The following is a 22,065-nucleotide window of genomic DNA, read 5'->3' as shown; positions in this document are numbered from 1 at the left end:
TCAATTTTACGTTAAAACGAAAATAAGTGATGAAATTTGATGATAATATTTATGATTTAGTGTTCACATAACACCTGTTCTTCTGATAGTCTGAAGATTATTGAAACTGCACATGCATTGTTAATGCTATACCACTTGCTTATCATGCCTAAGATTCTGTCTTGTTGCAAAGAACTAATCTGAAAATCTATCAGTGAGGATTGAGGAGCTACTTGAAAGAGTTTGGAAAAGGAAACAAAATTACAGTGAGAAATGAGTGCTAAATATATATCTCTATTTTAATCATATCTAGTGGGGGCATATCATCCCAAAACAAAGATCTTAATAACCATCACATGAAGTAAGTTTTATTGGAGTTTGCTTAATTTCAAGAATGTGGCACAAACGAGGAAGAGTGAGGCAAAACTAACCTCTATGTGGCTGAGTGTGGAACTATGTGGTTACATTGGTGTCTGTCACTGGGCACAGTGCCAGGAAGGTGGTCCGACACAGCCATGCTGTGCAGTGTGCTGCAAATTTGTTTCTGCAGGAGACCTGAAACAATGTACATGCACGCAATCTGTACCAAACGTAGTAACAAGATGACAATAATTTACATAAATATATTGATATTGAAAATCTGTTGTTTTGGTGATTCACTTGCTCATTTTCGTTATTATACCATTCCATCTTCAGATGTGCTTGTGGCAGTTCGACTCAGCCATAACACTGAAATACACAAAGTGATCGAAAACTTAACCACACTGGTAATCAGCAATGCTACTGAAAGAACAAATTAAGTTAGTTCTTTTGTATATCAATATAAATGCAAAACATATAGTATCCAAAGTTTCTTGCCTGCTTTGGAGGCAAGAGTAAATTAAATGCAGTCAGTAAAATGGCTGAATAGATTATCAATGAAGAATATATTAATGAAAGAAAACTGAACCACTCCCCATCCCGAACCCTGAGGTTCAATCCAATCAAGATGAATGAAACCTAAACAGTAACTGAAATATTCTCATCTTTCGTTTATGGGCCAATTCTAAAATGTTGCAAGATTAAAGGGTCTTAATTGCTGATTTCTTTTTTCCCTCTAGAACTGCCTAACTTTGATGGCACTGTTTTACTACAATAATGAATTGGCCTTAAACTCTGCTGTCTCTACATGTTTTGATCATCTTATTACAGATTCTGTGTGTCATTCAAATTGGACCTTATAGCGTATGGTGTTGAATGTTTTATGAATTAATCTACAATTTGTAACAGTGAAACAATTTGATAAACAGCTGGTCAAATTAGACATATCGCTTATGTAAATGGTAAATGTGATATACTGTGAACATTAAGCATGCCTTATACTTGAATGTCAAATGTCTTAAAAATTTTCTTTTATTTTGTATTTGAGAACTCGCTATCAAAGATGAAGTTAAAAACAAATGCTTTGGTGATAGATGCTAAGGAAAAATTTTACAGCAAAAGTCAGTATGAAGCGCTTCTTAAAATTTCCGAGTATTTTGCCTTCCTGTGCTTTTAATTACGGTCGGTTTGTGTGTTTATCATGCAAGAGACATTTTGTCTAGGGTACATGTTGGACACATTAATTCTCATTAAAAAGGAACTTTGTTCAGTGATTAAAAGTTAACATTAGTGGAAAAGGCATAAAGATGAAGCTTTAGGGACCTGAATATTAATACTTGTTAAACATTGCAACGCTTCAACTGAACCGTATTTTTTTACTGTCTTACTTTTTCACTGTAGAACATGCCTAAGAATACCATGTTTTCAGTTAACAAGAGTGTGGGTTCACAAATCAAACTGTCAGATAGCGAAAGATTGGCAACCAAAACATAATTTAAGCGAAAGAAATAGGCAAATATTATGCATGTACATTCTGCTGCATGTGGGACGCCATCGTCTAAATCATAAATGCTTAGAAAGTAAGTGGCTCTTTCATTAAACTTACCCAGTTTAAGTTTATTGACTTCCCACATGCATACAGGCATTGATTGCCACAATCTGCCCTAACACTTATGGATCACAGATCAATGGTCACATAAAGTGATGGTGTAGTGATAGGGAGCCTGATAACAGATCTACTACTGTAACGGCTTCCGTATCACTTCAACGAAAACAGCAGTGAGAACATAGAGACGAAGACAGAGCTGTGGCTAACTGTATCTTCTAAGTGACTCGGTGAAGCTGCATTAATAAAGTTATTGTAAAATAAAGATCCCAACTTACAGGTGATACTACAATGTGCATTCTTTTACAGTTTCTTAGTACCCATAATTCTCTTATAAACTCTGTGGAATTATTGTATCATCATATGTGCATAAAGTGTTCAATAACATTATTGTGACCACTAGTAAAAATGTATACACAATGAAATAAGGCTCACTGTTCATTAAGTGTAGTTGGCTGTTGATTCACATGATGGAGAGGAAAACTAAAATGGTCGCACAGATTTGTCAATGGGAATTAGCACATTAGGAAAGTATTTCCCCTATTTATTTACAAACGCTTGTTGCTATGAGACTTACCTGTGAAGATACTCCATGATCACATCCTTCTCAAAACTAACAGTTAACATTTATGCATTATTGTTATGTCTGACGATGTATTCGTTGTAGTACAGTCAACAGTATTTCCTAATAGTTTTAATGACTATAGCAAGGAGCTCTCAGTCATTTTTTACATTAATGTCTGGTGTGTACATTAGGATGAAGAACAATTTAAGTGTTTGCTCTAAGCGGTAAGTCTAGAGGTGATTATAATTACATGACTTAGAGTGACTTACAGTTTCTGTGTTGGCTGCCATTATCACTAATGGAGTATGCACTAGTTACATATAAACTATAATTACAAGAGCCTACTTAATGGAGTATATATGTTTCTTACCTACTGCCGACGTCAGTCATTAAGGGTCCTGCTCCTGTCTCCAGTGTTTCAGGTTCACGACTCTGACAAACATAGTTACCTGAATCTTCAGAACTGAAAGATCTAGGCTTGACTTTGTCCAGATCTTTGACACAGATCGCAGTGCAGTCACATTGGACATTATTTGCTTTCAATAGGACCCATTCTACTCGTTGTTTTGCACCATCGGTTCTGGAAACTTCTATAGCATTATAATAGATGGATTCCGTCTTATGTACCGTCTGATGATCAGTCCTTGGAAGAGAAAAAAGGTAAGTACACTTAGGGTATCTTCATAGAACTCACCACTTTACAACGAGAAGTTTCATTTTTGTCTAGACTGCGACTCAATCAGAAGCTTTTCAGTTTAGATATGGATCCTCTACCAGGCAGGCAAAATGAAGTTGACAGAAGAATCTATGCATATCTTACCTTTGGGTATTTTGATTATCTTGCAGTTCGGCGATGGTCGGTACTGCAGCATCTTTGCTTTCAGTTTTGAATTCTGGCTTGGATTCACAAGATCTCTTCTCCCAAGAAACTGTCACCTGTGTAATAAGCATAATGAAAGTGTGCTACTGTAGATTTTACATTAGTCATTATCAGGTTTTTGCAGCGTTTTCTTGAATTCCATAAAAAAAATTCTTAAAGATGTATGTTAATCAGATATTGCAAACAATGGTGAAAATCATGCGAAACAACGAGAGATATCGTAATGAGTCTAAATTGTGTCCACTTTATGGAAACTCTCTTAGAAGATCGAATATTACGATGGCCGTTTGTAGTTTTGCTTCCTTGTCTTCCGAATGACAGCTATAATGTAGCTTCTTGCCTGTTGTAATGTACAGCTGTCTAAAATGTGACGGGATAGGAAAATATAAACTACCGTGTGACACCGATACCATGTAAAAGCGCATGGATGCATAGTCTGCAATAAAGTACTAGTATGATCATGAATGCAGGAAGATAATTGTTGCGATTTGGCACATGAAGACGATGCGTGGCATATGACATCCCAGATTCTCAGAATCTTAATAATCATCGGTCTGCCGTGTCAAGAAACCACTGTAAGTGTCAATTACGGGAAATTTCTTCCCAACGTGATGTGCCCAGCCACCCCATTTCTGGACGCAGTTGTGAAAGCCTGATGAACATTGTCCGTACTAACAGGTAGGTAACATTGCCACACCTCAAGTTTGCCGGAAATGAAGGATAAATAACAGATTATCGAATAAGATGCGGGCTACGACGTTTGACGTACCTGAGATACGGAAGCAGACGTTCAGCAGGATTGCTCTCAGAATCAGCTTGACATAGGGAAAGGCCCTATAGTGGGTAAGTCTCAGATATTGACACTTGGGTAGGTTGGAGTGACACAAGGCCTTCCATCCAAGAATTTCAATAGTTGCAGAAGAACTGTGCAACATGATAGTGATACCATAAAGTAGTGAAACGAAATTTTAAACTGTGGATTGCATCCAGTGGAGAAACGCACTCAGTCTGTGGTGATTCTTATGATCGGTTGCTAAGTGTCATACACATCCTTAGAGAACAGCATACGTACTAACCATGGTGGTTTATAGTAAGACAATTCGCCAAGTTACAATGCTAGTTTTTGGTTTTGGTGGAGGGTGGTCTGATTAATGTATTACGTAGTTTATTAGAAATCTTTTACATACAAAAATAATCCTAATCACTCCGAAATACATCCGGAGGTAGGTACTGTATACGTCACTTTCATTTTATGAATTTCGACATACTAAAGGAGGTCCTACAAGATATACGAAGCACTTTTTAAGTTTTCAGTATCTGAGCTGGGCGGGAGATTATTTACGACAATATTTGCAATCACTTAACTATCTCAATGCATGATGTTTCTATGTCAGCACATTAAGAAAATTCATCGGTATGAGCGATTGGGGAGATCTCTGGTAATCAACGATTACTTATTGTTTCTTAATATTTGTTGGATATATAGCTTTGCTCACCCAAACAAGAAGATTCATTGAAAAAGTTTGGATTCAAAAATTGTAATATCGCTAGTAAAGCGCTCAAACTGTAAAAAGGTTTTAGTGAATGAGTATGAGACCAGACAAGCGCATGTGACTGAGACGTAAGTTTCTAAAGCGGCAAAAAACCGACTGAAATAAAAGATCCTTGGGAACGTCATTCAGCTGTCATATCGACAGAAAAAGTCGTGAACGTGAACAATCTTGTTCTGGAAACCCACAAGCGGATTATCGAAGATGTTAGTAGCCATCTAAAGAAATGTTATCAGAAGAACGAACGTGAAGACCAAATTCGAGACAAGAGTTTTTATAACGAACAAGAGTAGCATCACAGGGAAGTCTGCATGAAATGTGAGACGTAATGTCAATTGAATCCAGACATTCGTTGCAATATTCAGAATAGCGGCGAAAGTTTAGCTTCTGATGACGACCCCAAGTCATGGCTTTTAAGGGAAAAACTTAAATGATGATGGAACTGCATTAGGAGAAGGTGAACTGAAAGGTCGTTGTTAATGCACTTGAGGACATTTTGGACAGCATGTCATTGGTAGGTAGGCGATGACTTTTGACATTTCCACCTGCAATTACATGATTACTGGTGGCTGGATTACAGTCGGTGAAATAAGCCGTTAAGTTAAAATTGTGTAGTAACCATTCGTTACAGTACCCCATACATACCCCGTACAAAACGACAGCCGAAGTACAAAACAGAATTAACAGGTTCTTTTCATATCCTTGTACATTTCTTGCTCTTACCGTTTTCTCAAGGATTTTATCTAAAAGACTACAATCTTATGGTGGTGCGAAGTTCTCTGTCTTCAAGTCCGTAACCCTGTATCTTTAGTACTACGCCGAATTTCATGCATTTAAGTCTCCGAAAAATTTGTGTAGCACTTAATCATACTGTCGAACCGAGGAATTTTCTCTAAAGTGGAAAGTGCAGTGATCTCATACGTGAGGCGATGAACCTTATACGCCGCTCTTCGACACAGTGCTAGCAATTTACATGCGATCTTGTAAACAAAAGTGCATATCGTTACAGAACCTCTCTTTTCCTGCAAGTGTCGTTGTTTCAACACCTATCTTCACACAGCAAACATCTCGCACAAGGTTTCGCAGTTTGCGGTAGTATTACAACATGATGACCTACATGTCTGTTTACGTTGAACCTTTGCAATGTAAGGAAATAGACATGCTTGACACTTTTAAATGCTAGTTAAGAAGAGCATGATTTCACCATAAAAGGCAACAAATTTCGAGGGAAGAGTGGCCGTCTCCTGGACGAATTTTTTCAGCAACGAAGAATGCAGCGCTGGAAGCAGCCATTTTCATGTCTCTTAATACGATATGAAATGTTCTGCATACTATCGACAGGCGAGTTGCTATTCACAGTTTTCGTCCACAGAGCCTTGCTACGGCGAGGCAACCATTGCAACCAGAACGACATCACATTATAATTAACAGCATAAAGCTTCGCAGTATGTCCTCTAATTCTGCTCTATATAATCACCCTTTCTGTGGAAATTATTCAGTTTTGCACCAGACAGACATAGCCATTCGTAAACGTACTACATATACTTCAGGTGGCACCGTGTTTGGCGCACTGGATTCGCACTGGGAAGGACGACTGTTCAAATTCTCGTCCTGGCATCCATATTTAGGTTATCAACGATTTCCCTAAATCTATTACGACAAATGCGAAGATGGTTCCATTTAAAAGGGAGTGGCCCATTTTTCTTTCCCTTCATTCAGTGATTCCAGCCTGTGCTCCGTCTCTAATGACCTTGTTGTCAACAGTACGTTAACCTACTTGATGCATCGAATTTTTATTAGAAAATATACCTACCTTTTACCTGACGAATATGGTACTGCTAAAACAAGTAACCTAATCATTCAGAGTCATGGAGGGCAAAAAGCAGTATTGCTATGCACGTCGTTGGACCAGTTATTTCGTTTAGTGTAGTGTCAAAACAAAACTGCATATACAAAATCAGATTTACTGCAAGGACTGATAATGGCAGGCTTAGAAAAAAAAATGGTTCAAATAGCTCTGAGCACTATGGGACCTTAGAGCTGAGGTCATCAGTCCCCTAGAACTTAGAACTACTTAAACCTAACTAACCTAGGGACATCACACACATCCATGCCCGTGGCAGGATTCGAACCTAGCGATCGTTGCGGTCGCATGGTTCCAGACTGTAGCGCCTAGAACCGCTCGACCACTCCGGCCGGCTGCAGACGTTCATGGAAGGATGAGAATACTGAGGGAACAGCAGGACTTACCAACAGTCCTTCGCGTCCATTAACGAAAACATCTTTGCATGTAATACCACGCACTTTTAATGGGACTGCTCTGTTCTTCCCATGTGCCTCTGTTGCTTCCGGCGGCTCGTCTTTTACTCTCGGTCGTTTGACCTCGGCGTCAGCTTGGTCTGTGACGTGACGACGACGCTTTTCCTGATACTGCCGTTTATTTTCTGGATCTGCAGCAGCGGCTCCCGCAGAAACCATTGGACTGCTGACGCGGGAAGTGAAGTTCCTAGCGCCATTGCCAGGGTTTCTTGGGTCCGGAGCCTGTGTATCCGCTTCCAGACCATGCAGCCTGTGGAAAATATTACCCTCACACTTCATGCACACCTGTGTCGGTAAGTAGTTCTACAAGGCTTCCTGGAAAATTTTGAGGTGAACACAAATAGGTACATAACATACAAATAGTTCCAAAAACGCGACATGAAATAAGAAATAAATGTGAAGCTCAGAGACACGTGGAGTTCTACACAGCGATTCGAATCCAACACGGTAACTTGTATACGAAGCTGGTCGACAGACATACGACTACTACGAGGATATTGAGGCGCACTGAATCACAAATAAAAACCATCGCCTTAAATGCCAGAATGTCGTGTTGCTGAAAGTGAAGTGAAAATATACTGAAAGGTATGTTGAGGACGATACATAGTGGTTATTTTACAAGCACAATTCTGTGATCGTGTAGCGAAACAGTATTGTTAAAACGGTTAATGCACTCGTCTGCTAGGAATATCGTAGCTAAAAAAGATAAATCGTCGTCGTTCTAAATGCTCTTGAAGAAAGGAGATAAATTTGATGCTGTCGACGAAACTTGTGTCAGAGTAGCTTCATGGAATTCGGCGACTAAGCTACCTACCTGATCCAGCGTAGCCTCCATGGGCCTACATGAGCTTCAGGGACACATGCTGCTCTTCATTCGCATACACACTTGTCCCATCACCTAATTGGTATTGGATGAGAACCTTTTAAGAGGTTACGCATGTAGCAGGTTTATAACTCGAACGTTGGGACATCATACGTTCTCTCCTGCCTTACGATGTCAAATGTTTTGAGGGAAAACCTGTTCATGTTTTCTCGCTTTTATACACTCTCCATTAACAGTACTTTATAAAGACACTTTATAAGAACATTTCTTGTATTGAATACACTCTAGGTGACTCGTGCGAATGATTCGCACTGTATCCTGGTGACCGATAGGTAATATAGTAATGCAGGAACAAGTAAATACAAATAATTATTAATAAAAAGTACAACGTTGCAATACCAAAATACAGTATAAAGGCCAGTGTCAGCTGGTGCAATGCCTGCAGGAGGTTGGGAATTTACAGTCGTGTGATAAAGCTGACAATGTATTTTGAAACAATATGGACCACTATCAGTAATATCAACCGAATTAAACTGCAGTGAAGCAAATGCCAGAGCATTGTTCAACTGTCTGATATTTTCTAGGTAGTTCTTACTATCGTCGCAATGTTTCTCTATGAGTTTTCGACGCTCTTCACAAACTTCCATGGGCTGTAAGTTCACCTTTGCCTTGTGGCAACATATAGTAGCTGAATTGTCACTGTACTCCGCAGCAAACAGCGAAGAAGAGCAATGTATGCACATTTGGTCCGTCTTACCAATGTTTTGAGTTTGAAATTCATCGTCTTTAGTGAAAAGACGGGCAGAACAATAAGTTTTTGAAAGTTTATATAGTTGTCTTCTAGCACTGATAGTTTGATGCAGATGAAGCATGTAAGTCGGTGACACAAAGTCGTTACTAACTTGTGCCGTTGACCATTAAACCCAACTTCTCTGCAACCGTCCTGAGCTTTTTTGACGTGCTTAATTCGAAGTGTTCTTTCTTCGTCACTGTGTCTGGCATTTCATTTTCTGGCGTCTGTGACACGTTGCAATAAGTATCCTCTGAATCACATTAATGTTGATTGTTTTTATTGTATCCCGCGAGCAGACTCTAACAAACAGTTATGTTATGTGGCAATGATTGACGAAAGCATAAATCAGCAGAGTCTTCAAAACGGTAACTTAAAACCGTGTGATTCCTAGACATTTTGCAGGGGGAGCAGTAAGAGAAACATGTTCATCACGAATAGCCACGCGGCACTCTCAGCGAAGATATTAGGTGCAGACAAAGTGCTGACGCAGCGCAGTGAATGAGGGGCTCTGATACACGTCTTAACCGTAGGCAGGGTTGGCGTTATCACGCGGTAAGGACGGTCAGAATGTCGCTTAACAAGACCCGAAGCCCCCCTGACTCCTGCAACCCGCATAACTCGTGCGCTTACAGACCGACAGAGCACGAAATGGAGTCTCGCGTAAGCAACTTGTTTATACTGGATCTCCAAGAGTTGACGTGTACGCCGTAGTAGACTCTACACTTATGAACAAAGCGCTCTCTAGCGGCTGTTACGCCTACATGTGACTGCCAAAAGCTTCAGAAAATGTTCACATATGAAAATGCTGCGTTATTTTAATGATCGGGAGATGAGGGGAGGAAAGCCTGAAAGAAATTGTTGATGGATTCTAATGCACATATTTCGGAAAATGTGATGAGCGCTCCACCGTTCTGGTCTCAAAAGAGCCACTAGTGACCGACCGACTGCCATGTCGTCCTCAGACAACAGTGTCATTTGTTTGCTGTATGGAAGGGCATGGCGTCAGTGATTCGCTCTTCCGGTCGCTGTCGTCTTTGCAGACCTTGAGAGTCGCTACTTCCCATTCAAGTAACTCCTCAATTTGCCATGAAGAATGTGAGTGGATCCCGTTCCTATTCTCCTCCTTCTCCCGCCCCCCTCAAAAATGAAAAGTCCCTGGCAGTATCAGAAATTGAATTTGGGTCCCCCTACATGGAAGTCAGCCATGCACACTAACCCACGGAAGTGGGCTAATTCACTTAAAAATTATGTAACTTCCTTGAAAATGTGTATGTAATAACAGATTTGAGCTTTCAAATGAAGCTTTAAACAACTGTAACCACATAAAGCGACTGGGAATCGGATATATTTGGAGGAAAGTACGCTGCAAAAACCGCTAACAGTACAAATCTCACTAATTTACTCGGAATTCATACCTGTTCGTTGTTTGCATCCATACCTTCCACTTTAATCCCAAACAAGGTATCCCTCTCGACAGTTCTTGCTGATGTTTGAGGAAAAGACCTGTAAGGTTCTAGATTCATTTCCTTGCACTTAAAAACTTGTATCACTTAAAATACTGTAAACATCCAGTCCCCAGAGCTTTGTAAAATCATATTTTCGTAGAATATAAGTTATACTGTTACAATCATCAAATGCGGCGCTCTTGTATGAGCAAGTGCTGAATAAACATTGGTTAAATGAAGTTAGTGTTCGTCATTTATCTAACTACACCTTGTTCTACGTGATAATATTGTGATACACCTCCATCAACAACAGAAATTCCACTTCGCAGTTCACCGACATCCGTTATATGGATCATGAGCTACACCACCGACAAGTTGTCGCCTTCGGAAAGTAGCGCAAGCTTTATCGAATTGTAACTCTAAATCTAGTAGACATTAAAGAGATAACTTTATGAAAGTTGTTTTCTTTTACAGTAATTGGCACATATAAAAATATTAATGCTTTTAAAAAATATAATGGTAATTTTCTCATTTTTCGTACGATTTGAGATGGACGTCGCACGTGTTTAAGAACCGTTTTCGGTGTACCTGCATACTGGCAATTCTTATTTTATGCGTACGCATTAAATAAGAACTAAGAAATATTTCGTATAGAAGAGATTATATCCATATTCAGAAGAGAAAGATTCATACATTCTTAAACATTTAGGATAAAGTAATCGCCCACTAGGAAGATGTTTCGTTAGTTATCCATCAGCATGGTGCATTGATTGTACAACTACTTCAGTATGACAAACAAGAATCTCTGGGCGTCTCTGATCGTTGTTTAACGTAGTCCATTCAGCTGGATGGTCGAATACAGCTCGTATGCCTCTACTATAATTGATATTACTTCTTTTTATTACTGGATGGAAATTCACAATCGCTGTAATGGGAAAATGGCCTTCTATAGTATTTCGTGAAACCTTTTCGATGAAGAATGCTACCTACCACTAAACTGTCTCCTCGTGATACTATTTTCATGTACTAGAACAAGCGATCGAAGTGACGCAATGGCTACAATATTATACTCTTTCCATTAGGGGCTCAAATCTCCATCCGACGATTCATCTTATATCTTCCGTCTTTCCTTTATTCGCTAAATGTAAATTCTGGGACTGTACTCAAGAGAGGATCTATCTTTTGATGTCAAACGTCGCCCTTAGCAGCTAGAGCTACTGTTCTGTCTCTAGTTGCTATAATGTCGACTGCGCATTAAACCCAATCCTTTCATGACCGCAGATTGGTAATTACAGCCAGTTATTCAGCTTTTGTCACACCTGTGACGGTATTCGCTAAAGGTGGGCGTTCTTCGCACCAGGATTAGGCAGTTATTTTCTTTTCTTTGTGTGCTCCGATAGTTTCCTTACGAAACACCATAATGAACTTTCAAAAGAACATGTCATGCTGGCTTTCGTAATCCTGATCGTATGCGTGTTGCCATATATCTACTCTGCGTTACAACGTTCATTTCAATATGACGTATACATCTTATTTGAGCAGTGGCGTTTTGCTGGCAAACCAGCATATTTGCAAGTACCTCACCTTCGCGCTCTTATCTTTGCTTGTGGCGCGTACTGAGTCTTGGCTGCCTTATCTTTGCCGGAGGAGTTAACTGGAGGCACTCGCCAAGGATGTGACAGTTGGTGTTCGATGTTACCTGAGGCAGGAGTGTGCGTGTAGTGGAGCGGGAACCGACCACGTGTAGTGGGAAGCTTCGTAGGGAGCCTATCCTGTCGCCTGTGAGGAAGCTTGTTTCTGCCTTGGGTTGCGTGCTGCTAGTTCCGGACGCGGCTGTCTACGGTCGTCCGCTGCCTTATTGCCGCCTGCTGTACCCGACGCAGGCCATATCGGACGTTAAAGTGAGATTGTACATAGGGCATGTCTGTGAAGGTGAAGAGGGCTGCTACCTCACTTCTGGTAACTATTAGCACATGGGTGTTACCATTGAAGTAAAGGTGTGCCCATGAAGAGTTCATGGTGTTTAAGACTGGTGTTAAATATGAATATAATGCACGAGCGTGCCTCTTCCAGCTTGTGAGAAATTGTTGTTTGATGTAATATGTAATCAGCTGCAAGACCATAATCTGCTTATCATATATACTGCTTTCGAGTGTTTGGTAGCCTTAGCGTAGTGATCCCCAGTAAAGCCTATAATGAAATTTTCAAAATTGTGCTCGTTAAGGTTTTCACTGAACAATGGACCATAAGAGTTCACGTAATTTTATTGTGACTAAGATTGGAGTGCCCGCCGGCCTTGCTAGTAACTGTAAGTTTTTTTAAAATATCTTAATAACAGGCACTTCTCCGTAAGGTTATTGATGAGATTTGTGCTGTTGGTTGTACCTTGCCTGTGTAGTTCATTCGTAGTGAGGACAAAGGCAGTGTGCCGATTTATTAGTGGATTATCCCTGCGGACCTGTTGAGTGCGCTGGTTAAATGTTACAGCTGGCTGACTGATGTTTTGGAGTAAGCTCTACCTTTCCACCTATGGGTACCGGGCCTGTGAAATCCTGTGTAGCGGGAGGTGACTCCGGGTCGAAGCTCGAGAAGTGGGTCTTCTACGAAGTGCCACCTTCTGTCTTGGTTTCTTCAAGCTAAGTTTTCGTTCTGCCCTCGAGCGACCTGGCGTCACTCCCCGCTAAATAATTCTGGCGCTAATTGTGTTTACTTGGGTATTTATTGTATTTAGTATATATAATAATCCTTGTCACAAGAGCAACATACAATTGTGAAAGGTTGTTGCGGTGTTACTCTTAGTAACACCTCTCACTGACTATTTGTGTTACTGAGCATTGGAGCCGAAGTTTGAAACCTTCGTAAGCCTTAGTGATATTGATTGACTCTTGAGTGGGAAACAAGTACCTTTGTATTAACTTCATCCTGCTATTTATTGGGTGTATCTCTGGCAGGTTGTTATTTAGGTAAATATTTTGAGACCATCAGGTCTCAGTGTGCGAAGACTTCTTAATTGAAGCCGTCAGGGGCATAATTGTCAGTGGTTTTAAAATTTTCTTATATATAAGACAGACTTTGTTTCATAAAAGGACATTGGTTGCAGATTCACTAAATTCTTGTGACTTACTATTCTTATTCCCTAAAGTAATCAGGAGTAAGATAGTGTTGTTTTAAAGGAATTTGCTGATATGACTGCTAGATAAAACGAGTGATAACGAAAGGGGTCTAGTCCCTCCTACTGTTTCCCCATTCCCTAGTAGAAGAATGTTTCAAAAGATGAAGTCATGCTCATTGTTGTAATCCTGATCGTATGCGAGTTCCATATACCTGCTCTGCGTTATAACATTCATTTCAATAAGACTTATACATTTTGGTATTGCTATTTTCACTACCATTAGTGATATTGTATAGAGAAGTTTGTCCACTGATTGGTTACGAATAGGGATCCTCTGGTTCTATTTAAGCGCATTGCTGTAAATTAGTAACTGAAACTACGGAGGCTGGTATAAGAAGTAGAATAAAGTACTGTGATATGTAGATTCCACTAAGTATAAGCAAACTATGTGATATTTCTGAGGCGTAAGGAGATGTATTAATAATTTTTTGACGAACATGAGAAAAATAAATACTTACGGTTTGATTACATAGGTTCCCAGATGGATTAGCTGATAAACCCGACTACCGATAACCAGCCTCTTGGGTCCAGCAGGTGGAGCTGGTGGTGGCTGCGGAGGCTGCGGGGGTGGCACTGGTGGCCTCGGCCGCGGAGGAGCAGGCGGGGGTGGGCGAGGCCTCCTCGGGTCAGGCTGCGGCTGCTGCTGCTGCTCCTCCTCCATCTCGGGCCTCAGCACTGTCCCAGCTATCAACGCCTGAAGCAGAGTACATGATCGCTGCTCTCACAACAAAACATACTTTACACCTCTCTGCTGGTTCAGATTTTACTTCTTGAGACCAAATGTCAAATTAACGATTTTACTGTCATTTTGCCATTCTGATTCAGTCCATGCTGGGAGGAATAGTTGGCCGGTAAAACACAGAGCGACTTTTCGTTGTGAACGGAAAAATCAAACGACGTACAGATACCGGTAAAAGGAAGTGAAAAGTTATGTACTACTTTCACGCAAAGTAATTTTTACGGGACTATCGCAAATTCATGTAGCTCATAAATAGCAACACTGAAGATCACATTACTAATTCGTACGTAAAATTATCACATTATAAAGATTTCATGTAAATGCTTGGTCTAAACGAAGAAAATTGTTCGCAAATTGCCCGGGGAGTTTCTGCAATGAACCAGGTAACAGGTGGGTCGTAAGTAGGGAAAGATGGTATTTCTTCCAAGCTTGGTTGGATGGGTGACTGATGCCATGTGAATTTATCATACTTTGTCTTGTGCGTATCCACTGCACGTAGTCTACACGAACCAAGAAGTATATCGGCAGTTAACTGCTGTGTCACAAGCAGGAATTGTATCTGAACGGCGTATATACATAGGATGTAAACAATAACTGTTTACACTGTACCACACTGGTGTGGAGGAAGTTGAAACGAAATATTTGACATAATATACCTGCCTATCATGTCGAGAAGCAACCTCAAGTTGGACAACAAATGCCACATAAGCTTCAGTGCATGCACGCCACGTGAGACTTACGCCACCAGCTTAGTGGAGGACCTACTGATTGTAAAACTGTCGTTTTGTAAATGTTAGCTCAAGAGTAAGTGAATTTTAGCGGCTTAAAATTAAATATTAAATGGTTTTTTTTTCTATGGCTGTCCTCCTGCGAGACGACTGTGCTCGTAAGAGGTAAGTGTAAATGAAACTGAAAACATGACTACTTTTTGCATGACGTGTTAAAAACCGTCCTTCAGTTGCTCTTAGTTTAACTTACTGATGATAACGAAAACCGGTGGCATAAGAGGTCGTGAGGATATTAAAAATCTCGCGCCGCGTGCGCACGCTGTGACTTAGATGAACTTTGTAGACCATTTTGAGGTTGTCTACCGGATAGGCTGACCGCAAATGTTATACGACAAATTGTTCGCCTCGACTACCCCTACACCATTGCGGGGAATTTTAAACAGCTATCGCATACACACTGTATATTGTGAAGTTAGTAAATGATTTAAGTTACGTATTTTGATATGACAAAGCCTTTACTGGAAATGGATATTAAATTTTTTAATGCAGTACAGAAGTAACACCTCGCCTAAGTAATTTCGAGTTCAGAACAAAGGGAACAACATACAACCTGCAGCAAGTTTGGCACTGAACTGAGGTGTTCTTGGGGTTCCTTATCGTTGGCCTACAGTATTCCATGTGTTTGTAGTAATCTCTAAACAGCATCCCTTGGTAAGGTAATTTGTTGGGAAAGTGGACGAACTTGAAAACTCCCTTTATAGGCCGTAAAGGGTATACGTGCAGGTATTTTTATTGGTGACTGAGGGTAACTGAACTGATAGCATGGACAAAATCTCCATGCTTGAGTGTACTTGTCCTTTTTTAGACTGGGTGATATTTTAATAGCAGCCTGTCGTCTTAAGTAAGGATAGAATGGTGTGATGTCTACGTTGCAGCATAACACCTTAAAAGATGACTCTACTTTTGAAGGTCTACATGGTATTTCTTTTTTCTCGGTTCACTAGAATTTTACAGTAGTAATCGCTGTTTTCGTGCGTTAAAAATTTATTGAACAACCACGCACAGCCGTTTTCAAACCTTACCGTTTCAACAATCAATTTTCTTTTGCTGTTCTGTGGAATGGTTATGTTTATCTATAGAAACTCCTAGAATTACTCAAATAAAAAATTATTTTTTCGTCTTTCGAAAATACATGCTGTCTCAGTTTTAGTTCCAACTATGTGTGCGTATTGTATTCATAATCGTCCCCAGTATGGATTGTGTCATTTTTGCCAGCTGATGCCTGAGGCTAAGTCATTTCGACTGAGAAACAGAACAAACAAACACATGGACCGAATAAAACTCGTTCAGTTGAGAACACTTGTTTACTCATTTGCTCCCTGTTCAGTAGAAAATTCCTAACCTGAGAAGCCTCGCATACGTTGGAAATTTAAATGAGTTAAACATCAGAACCTACTTTGTCGTCAGTCTAAAGTACATCTGCAAGTGCGATGGCGGACGTCTGTGATACTGCAAACGAAAAATGATTAATCTTAAATTGTTTTATACCTTTGTTCACTCCGTTTGTGATCTAGAGGGAGGGTCGAGTTTGATTGTCCTATTGTTATTTTCAGGATGAGCTGTTGGAGTGTAATCTGACTTAAAGGGGCATCAAAGTCTGTGTTAAACTACATCATAAACAGCACATTCAATACAGTAGTTTCAATGACAGACTTTTGACAACGTTACTGTTCACACACATTAAACATGTTTCAACTACACATAAAGTACGTTGATTTGTTTTGTGAAAAGACTATTGGTAAATAAAAAGTAACGTTACTGATGACTTCCCTCAAGAATTCAGAATGTCAGGGGATAAGAAAATGGACAGTAAATGAAAACATCCAGATCTCAGTGTTGTGTCGGGGGCAGGGGCTATGTATTGAGTATTATAACACCCAAATCATAGCAGCTGTGTCTCCAGTTAATTATACAGTCCTGAAAATATTTAACTGCAACAACGATCACAATGCACGCAATAGTTATTCTACTAAACCATGACCGAGTTCGTAATCTGAGCGGAGTTTCAGAAACACTTTCATTAATGCATGGACTGCCGTATTCTTGGAACGTCAGTACTGCGACAGCACTTTTGTTTGCGTCGTACTCTCCGCGCTTCGCCGACATTCTGGGAAGTGGGGAACTCGACTGACGTAATGCGCAACCACTTGTAGCAAGGGCCAGGCGCGAATGACGCAGTGATAACTCAGCTGTGGATTCATGGCGTTTACTCTTCACATTCGACAATTTAATCGAGCTGAAATCTTAATGCTCATCGACTTCGACTAAACAGTTGAGTCGACGGAACAACTGGGACTTACGATCATGTAACCGCAACTGTTCAAATAAGCACAGTAAGATGCCTACTCGTCAGCTAATGCTACACAAACATTCTGAAATTGTAAGGCAATGGAACACATTGACCGTTTATAAACTGAAATAAACATTGATTCAAACCAATATTGTTACTCTCTTGAACCAAAACGACGCAATTCATTTAACGAAGAAAAATCCAGTCTATGCTCCTGGCTATACGATCACGTAATTTCCACTGTTCAAATAAGCTCAGTAAGAATCGTACTAGTCACCTAATTCCGCACAAACGTTTTGTTGTTTTTTACAATCACCAGCGCAAATATCGCTATCCTACGCATTCAGTTATCAACATTGGACGATGTGCCAATGAAGCAACTAAATTTCTGCCGAAATAGAACCTTCTGAAATAGTTAAGATGTGGAAACCAATGACTGCATCAAATCCGAAATAGACGTGGAGTCGGAGCGACATTGCTATGGCATTTTAACCGAAAACGGCTCATTTCTGTCAGCGAACTATAGAATTATTGATTACCCTCATTCCGGTATGGCATCATCTCATCCATAAATGTGTGCACTCCAAAGTTTTTTTATCGTCTAAGAACTGATGATGGTAAGGCGTTTGAACATCTTGCACTTACTCCAATGAAGTAGTCAGCCAAGGTACTTTCAGGAACGCAGGCCATCGTATTTGCCAGATCCTATCCCCACATCGAGAAACGATCACTGCGTCTGTCTCTGGTGCTGAGTCGAACATTAGAGCACTGCTCTCATGTCATATCATCGGGTATGATAATGGACTTCATCTGCGAAGGTAGCAGTACTAAACAATATTCTACATCTCTGTGGAACAAATTGCAGTGCAATTTGTACATTTGGTCCAGTAATATTCTCTGGATCAATATAGCACTATCCGAAGATGGAAGGCTACGGCCAAATGCCAAACGGAGTAATAGACGTTCTTGTTTTTTATGCTATTTTTTGATATTCCATTATGTATCTGCCAGATAGTATGGACCTAGTAAATGTTCCAAGTACTGCTTCTGATTAAAACATAGCTTTTTCATGCGATATTTGCCGTCTTTTTACTATTACCAGTCAGTTTGGTTTCTTCTACATTTCTGTTCCGTGATTCAAACAAACCTGTGACATTTCATGCCGCTCTTTTTTTTTTATACTTTCAGAGTACTACATTTGTTCAATTTGATATTGGTCCTATACGCTTGAAAAAAATTCTAACATGAGTTCTGCGAGTGTTTTCGAAGCAGTCTTCTACGAAGTCCCAATACATTTTCCTAGTATTTTATCGATGAACCCAAGTCTATCAACTTATTTACCTTCCATAGAGCCTAAGTAATCACTCCATTCCATATCCTAATAAATTTGAACAACGAAACTGTCTCCAAATATGACAGAAAATCCAAAGAGATCCTATTCATATGTAATGTATACAAGCCGCAAATCGCATTCATTACATGGTAGCAATGATAATGTTAGCGAAGACATTGCCAGCGCCGCTAAGGCGGAATTACTAAGCACGATTTTTCGAATTTTTTACACGAAAGAAGAAGCCGTAAATACTCTAGATCGAATAAAGATCAGCGACCATCACGGGTAACTTAGAAGTAGCTACCTTCGTCCTAACGAATCAACTTCAGTCACTCAACAAGAGCAAGTATTCCAGTCCACATTACATACCAGTTATGTTCCTTTCGAAGTATCTTGATGAAATAGTTCCATTTTTATCAGTCGTATAGAACCACGCGGACAGCGAAAGATCTTTACATGAAGACTAGAAAGCTGCACAAGCTACACTACACTACAAGAACGGAAATTGATTGCGTAATAGGCCCATATCACTGATCGATTTTCAGTAGAATTTTTGATCATACGTTGTGTTTGAACATCACGAAATACCTCGAAGGAAACGATCTATTGACACCAAGCCGACATAAACCCAGAAAAAAAACATTCAAGTGAAACACAACTGGCTCTTTATTCGCACAAAGTAATGAGTGCTATCAGCATTCCTTATTACTGTATTTCCAGAAAGTAATGACATCTTTTATCACAAGCAGCTTCTAATCAAATTGCTTGCCTGTTCGTTATCGTCTCAGTAGTGTGACTGTATTCGTGATTTCTTGTCACAGAGGTCACATTTCGTAGTAACTGACAAAAAATCATACTGTGAAACAGTTTCGGTGATCAAACACTGGTACTCAATTTGAGATCCAAGAGTTGTTCATTAGAAAGTCAAGGTTTGTGTGTCACGCGTGAGAAAGTGCTATCGAAATTGACCCTAAACAACAGAAAGTGTGAAGTCCTCCACGTAAGTTCTAAAAAATTCCTGTACACTTCGGTTTCACGCTAAATAACACAAATGTAAATATTTTAGATTTAACTAAATGCTTCGTGATTACCATTATAACCTACTTAAGTTAGAACTTACACATACAAAATGTTGTGAGGAAGGCAAATCAAAGACTGCGCTTTATAGGCTCAACACTTAGAACTTGCAATCAATCTAATGAAAATGCTGCCTACGCTATACTCGTGTCTGTCCTCCTCTACAGCACTTCTGTGCCCTATGGAATCTTTACCACATAAGATTGACGGAGGAAATCCAAAAAGTTCAGAGATGAAGAGTTCGTTTTGGATTACCACGGAATATGGAGTGAATTTCAAGAATGGCCAAGCATTCACAGTATCTCTACACTTAGCTAGAAGATGATCAGTATGACACTCATCGAAACGTTGCGGTGATCAAACACTGGTACTCAATTTGAGATCCAAGAGTTGTTCATTAGAAAGTCAAGGTTTGTGTGTCACTTTGAGAAATATATGTACAACATTACAAAAATACAGCCAGAGCGCGATTGTGATTTCTGTACATCAATATCCTGAAGCTAATCTGTATCAAATACAAGAAAAACATATAGTAAAACAACCGTTAATTCACTCCTTACATAATGACGTTCATCATCATAGATCTGGATTTGGAAATATCCTGTGCGGTCTAATGTTTCGTCCATTTCTTTACTGTGCTTGTACTTCGTAATATACAATGTGTTATACTGCAACGCTTAAAACTTTGCTCAGATACATGAATATTTTAAGCAGAATTACTCTCCTGTATTACAGAACTGCTTCCAGATATGCATAACAAAAATGCTGTTACTTTAACACTTAGCTGTACTGCACATAACGGTAAATTTGAAAATAATGCACGAAGAAGCGAGTCCTTACACCTAAAAGTTAGTAACAACTGTAAGACTAACTTACAGCAAACAAAAGATCAAATATCGACAATCCGATGCGCAGGTGTGGAAATTTCTGTGCCAGATCTACGATTACTTTTGTACAAAAGAGATTTCGTATGGGCATTACTGTGTCTTGTCTAACATTCGCTTCGGTAAACGTCATATGAAATAAATTTCAAAACTATCACGTCACACCGGTGAAACATGAACAACATATGTGGCAGCTTAATAAGTATAAAAACAATGTACCAAAAAAGGTTTAGTTGTATACGTTGAATTTTTAAACGTAAGACTGCTTTCACTTTTGCAAACGCAGACAACCTAGGGTCTAGCAACTGAATATAAACAATGATGCCATCACGTTAGTCTCAACCAACTATAAATTAGGAAGTTTACTACTCGCCTATTTGCACATAATATAAGTAACAAATAGTCAATAATTTCCTAAGTTTTGTACTTACCAAAAGAATAAGCACCCGTATATTTGTAGTGGCCACTGCCTCTGATCTCCTCCTCGTCCAAGCGACTGCTGTCGACTGAAGCGCGCTGTGGAACGCCTTCAAATAACCCCACCCCTACCCCACCCTATCCACAAGCTGCCGACTCAGCCTTGCGCCTTCCGTACGCTGATTCACTTAATACCGACAAGAGGCATGTGTGTCACTAGCGCTAGAACGCTAGATTCCTTCCGCTCAGACCCTCAGATAACAAGACTGAGCACCTACTTCCGAGTGACTCAACACTAGAGAAATTCCCTCCAGAGGCTATGTAATCTCGAATATAATAATTCTGTCACTCGACTGCGAAAACCAAATGAGTGTCAGAATCTGAACTACACTGACTGCCTACCTTTCGTTGTCCCTAGTGACACCAGATGATGTTTTATGCTAGAGTGAAATGATATGGCGGAGAAGTATAGCCCAGGACTGGTAGTTCGGAAGAGCAAATTTAAAATCCCAGTCCAGCTATACTGATTTAAGGTTTCGTTGTTTCCCTAAATCTCATTAGGCTAATACATGGAGGGTTCATTCAAAATGACCAGTGAACATTTCCACTCCATTCTTGTATAACTGAACTGGTGCTTATTGGTCAATCATGGAAATTTGTCCCACCAAAGAGTAGTGAGTGGTAAGAACTGTTCGTGACGGTGGAGGGACATTTTTTTATCCTCTGAACATGACTGTTGTGAGATGCCTCTAAAGACGTTGTAAGATGCCTCTAAAACCAGCTGTGTTGATATAACCGCAGTGATCGGAGAACTGTTAATGCTGCACAGCTTAGAGTGGGCATCCTACTCCCACGGAACACGCATTTGAAGACAAAAAATGATGATGTGTGTCTACCGGTACATGCCCTACAAAATCACAACACCTGCCATTAAAAATCTTCAAACTCGGTTAGTTTTAATAGATATGAAAACAATGCGAAAGGAGACACTGTCTTAATTGAAATAAAAGGTTTATTTTCTCTACAAAGAGGGGCGGTACTCGTT

The 22,065-nt window shown here is 39.9% G+C and overlaps 1 protein-coding gene across 1 annotated transcript; it reads right to left on the bottom strand.

Moving 5' to 3' along the window:
* Positions 1–455: 455 nt before the first annotated feature.
* LOC126297999 (protein enabled homolog) lies at positions 456–21,084 on the bottom strand. The gene is made up of 5 exons (XM_049989315.1): positions 21,035–21,084; positions 13,951–14,186; positions 7,191–7,509; positions 3,331–3,446; positions 456–534 (listed from the first exon to the last, which is right to left on the bottom strand). Exons 2-5 carry the CDS (start codon positions 14,151–14,153, stop codon positions 456–458), a joined length of 717 nt encoding a protein of 238 aa, XP_049845272.1. The 5' UTR covers positions 14,154–14,186; positions 21,035–21,084.
* Between the last annotated feature and the right edge of the window lie 981 nt (positions 21,085–22,065).

Source organism: Schistocerca gregaria, chromosome X (genome assembly GCF_023897955.1).
Source record: "Schistocerca gregaria isolate iqSchGreg1 chromosome X, iqSchGreg1.2, whole genome shotgun sequence".
Taxonomy (NCBI): domain Eukaryota; kingdom Metazoa; phylum Arthropoda; class Insecta; order Orthoptera; family Acrididae; genus Schistocerca; species Schistocerca gregaria.
This window is presented reverse-complemented; position numbering and strand designations above follow the sequence as displayed.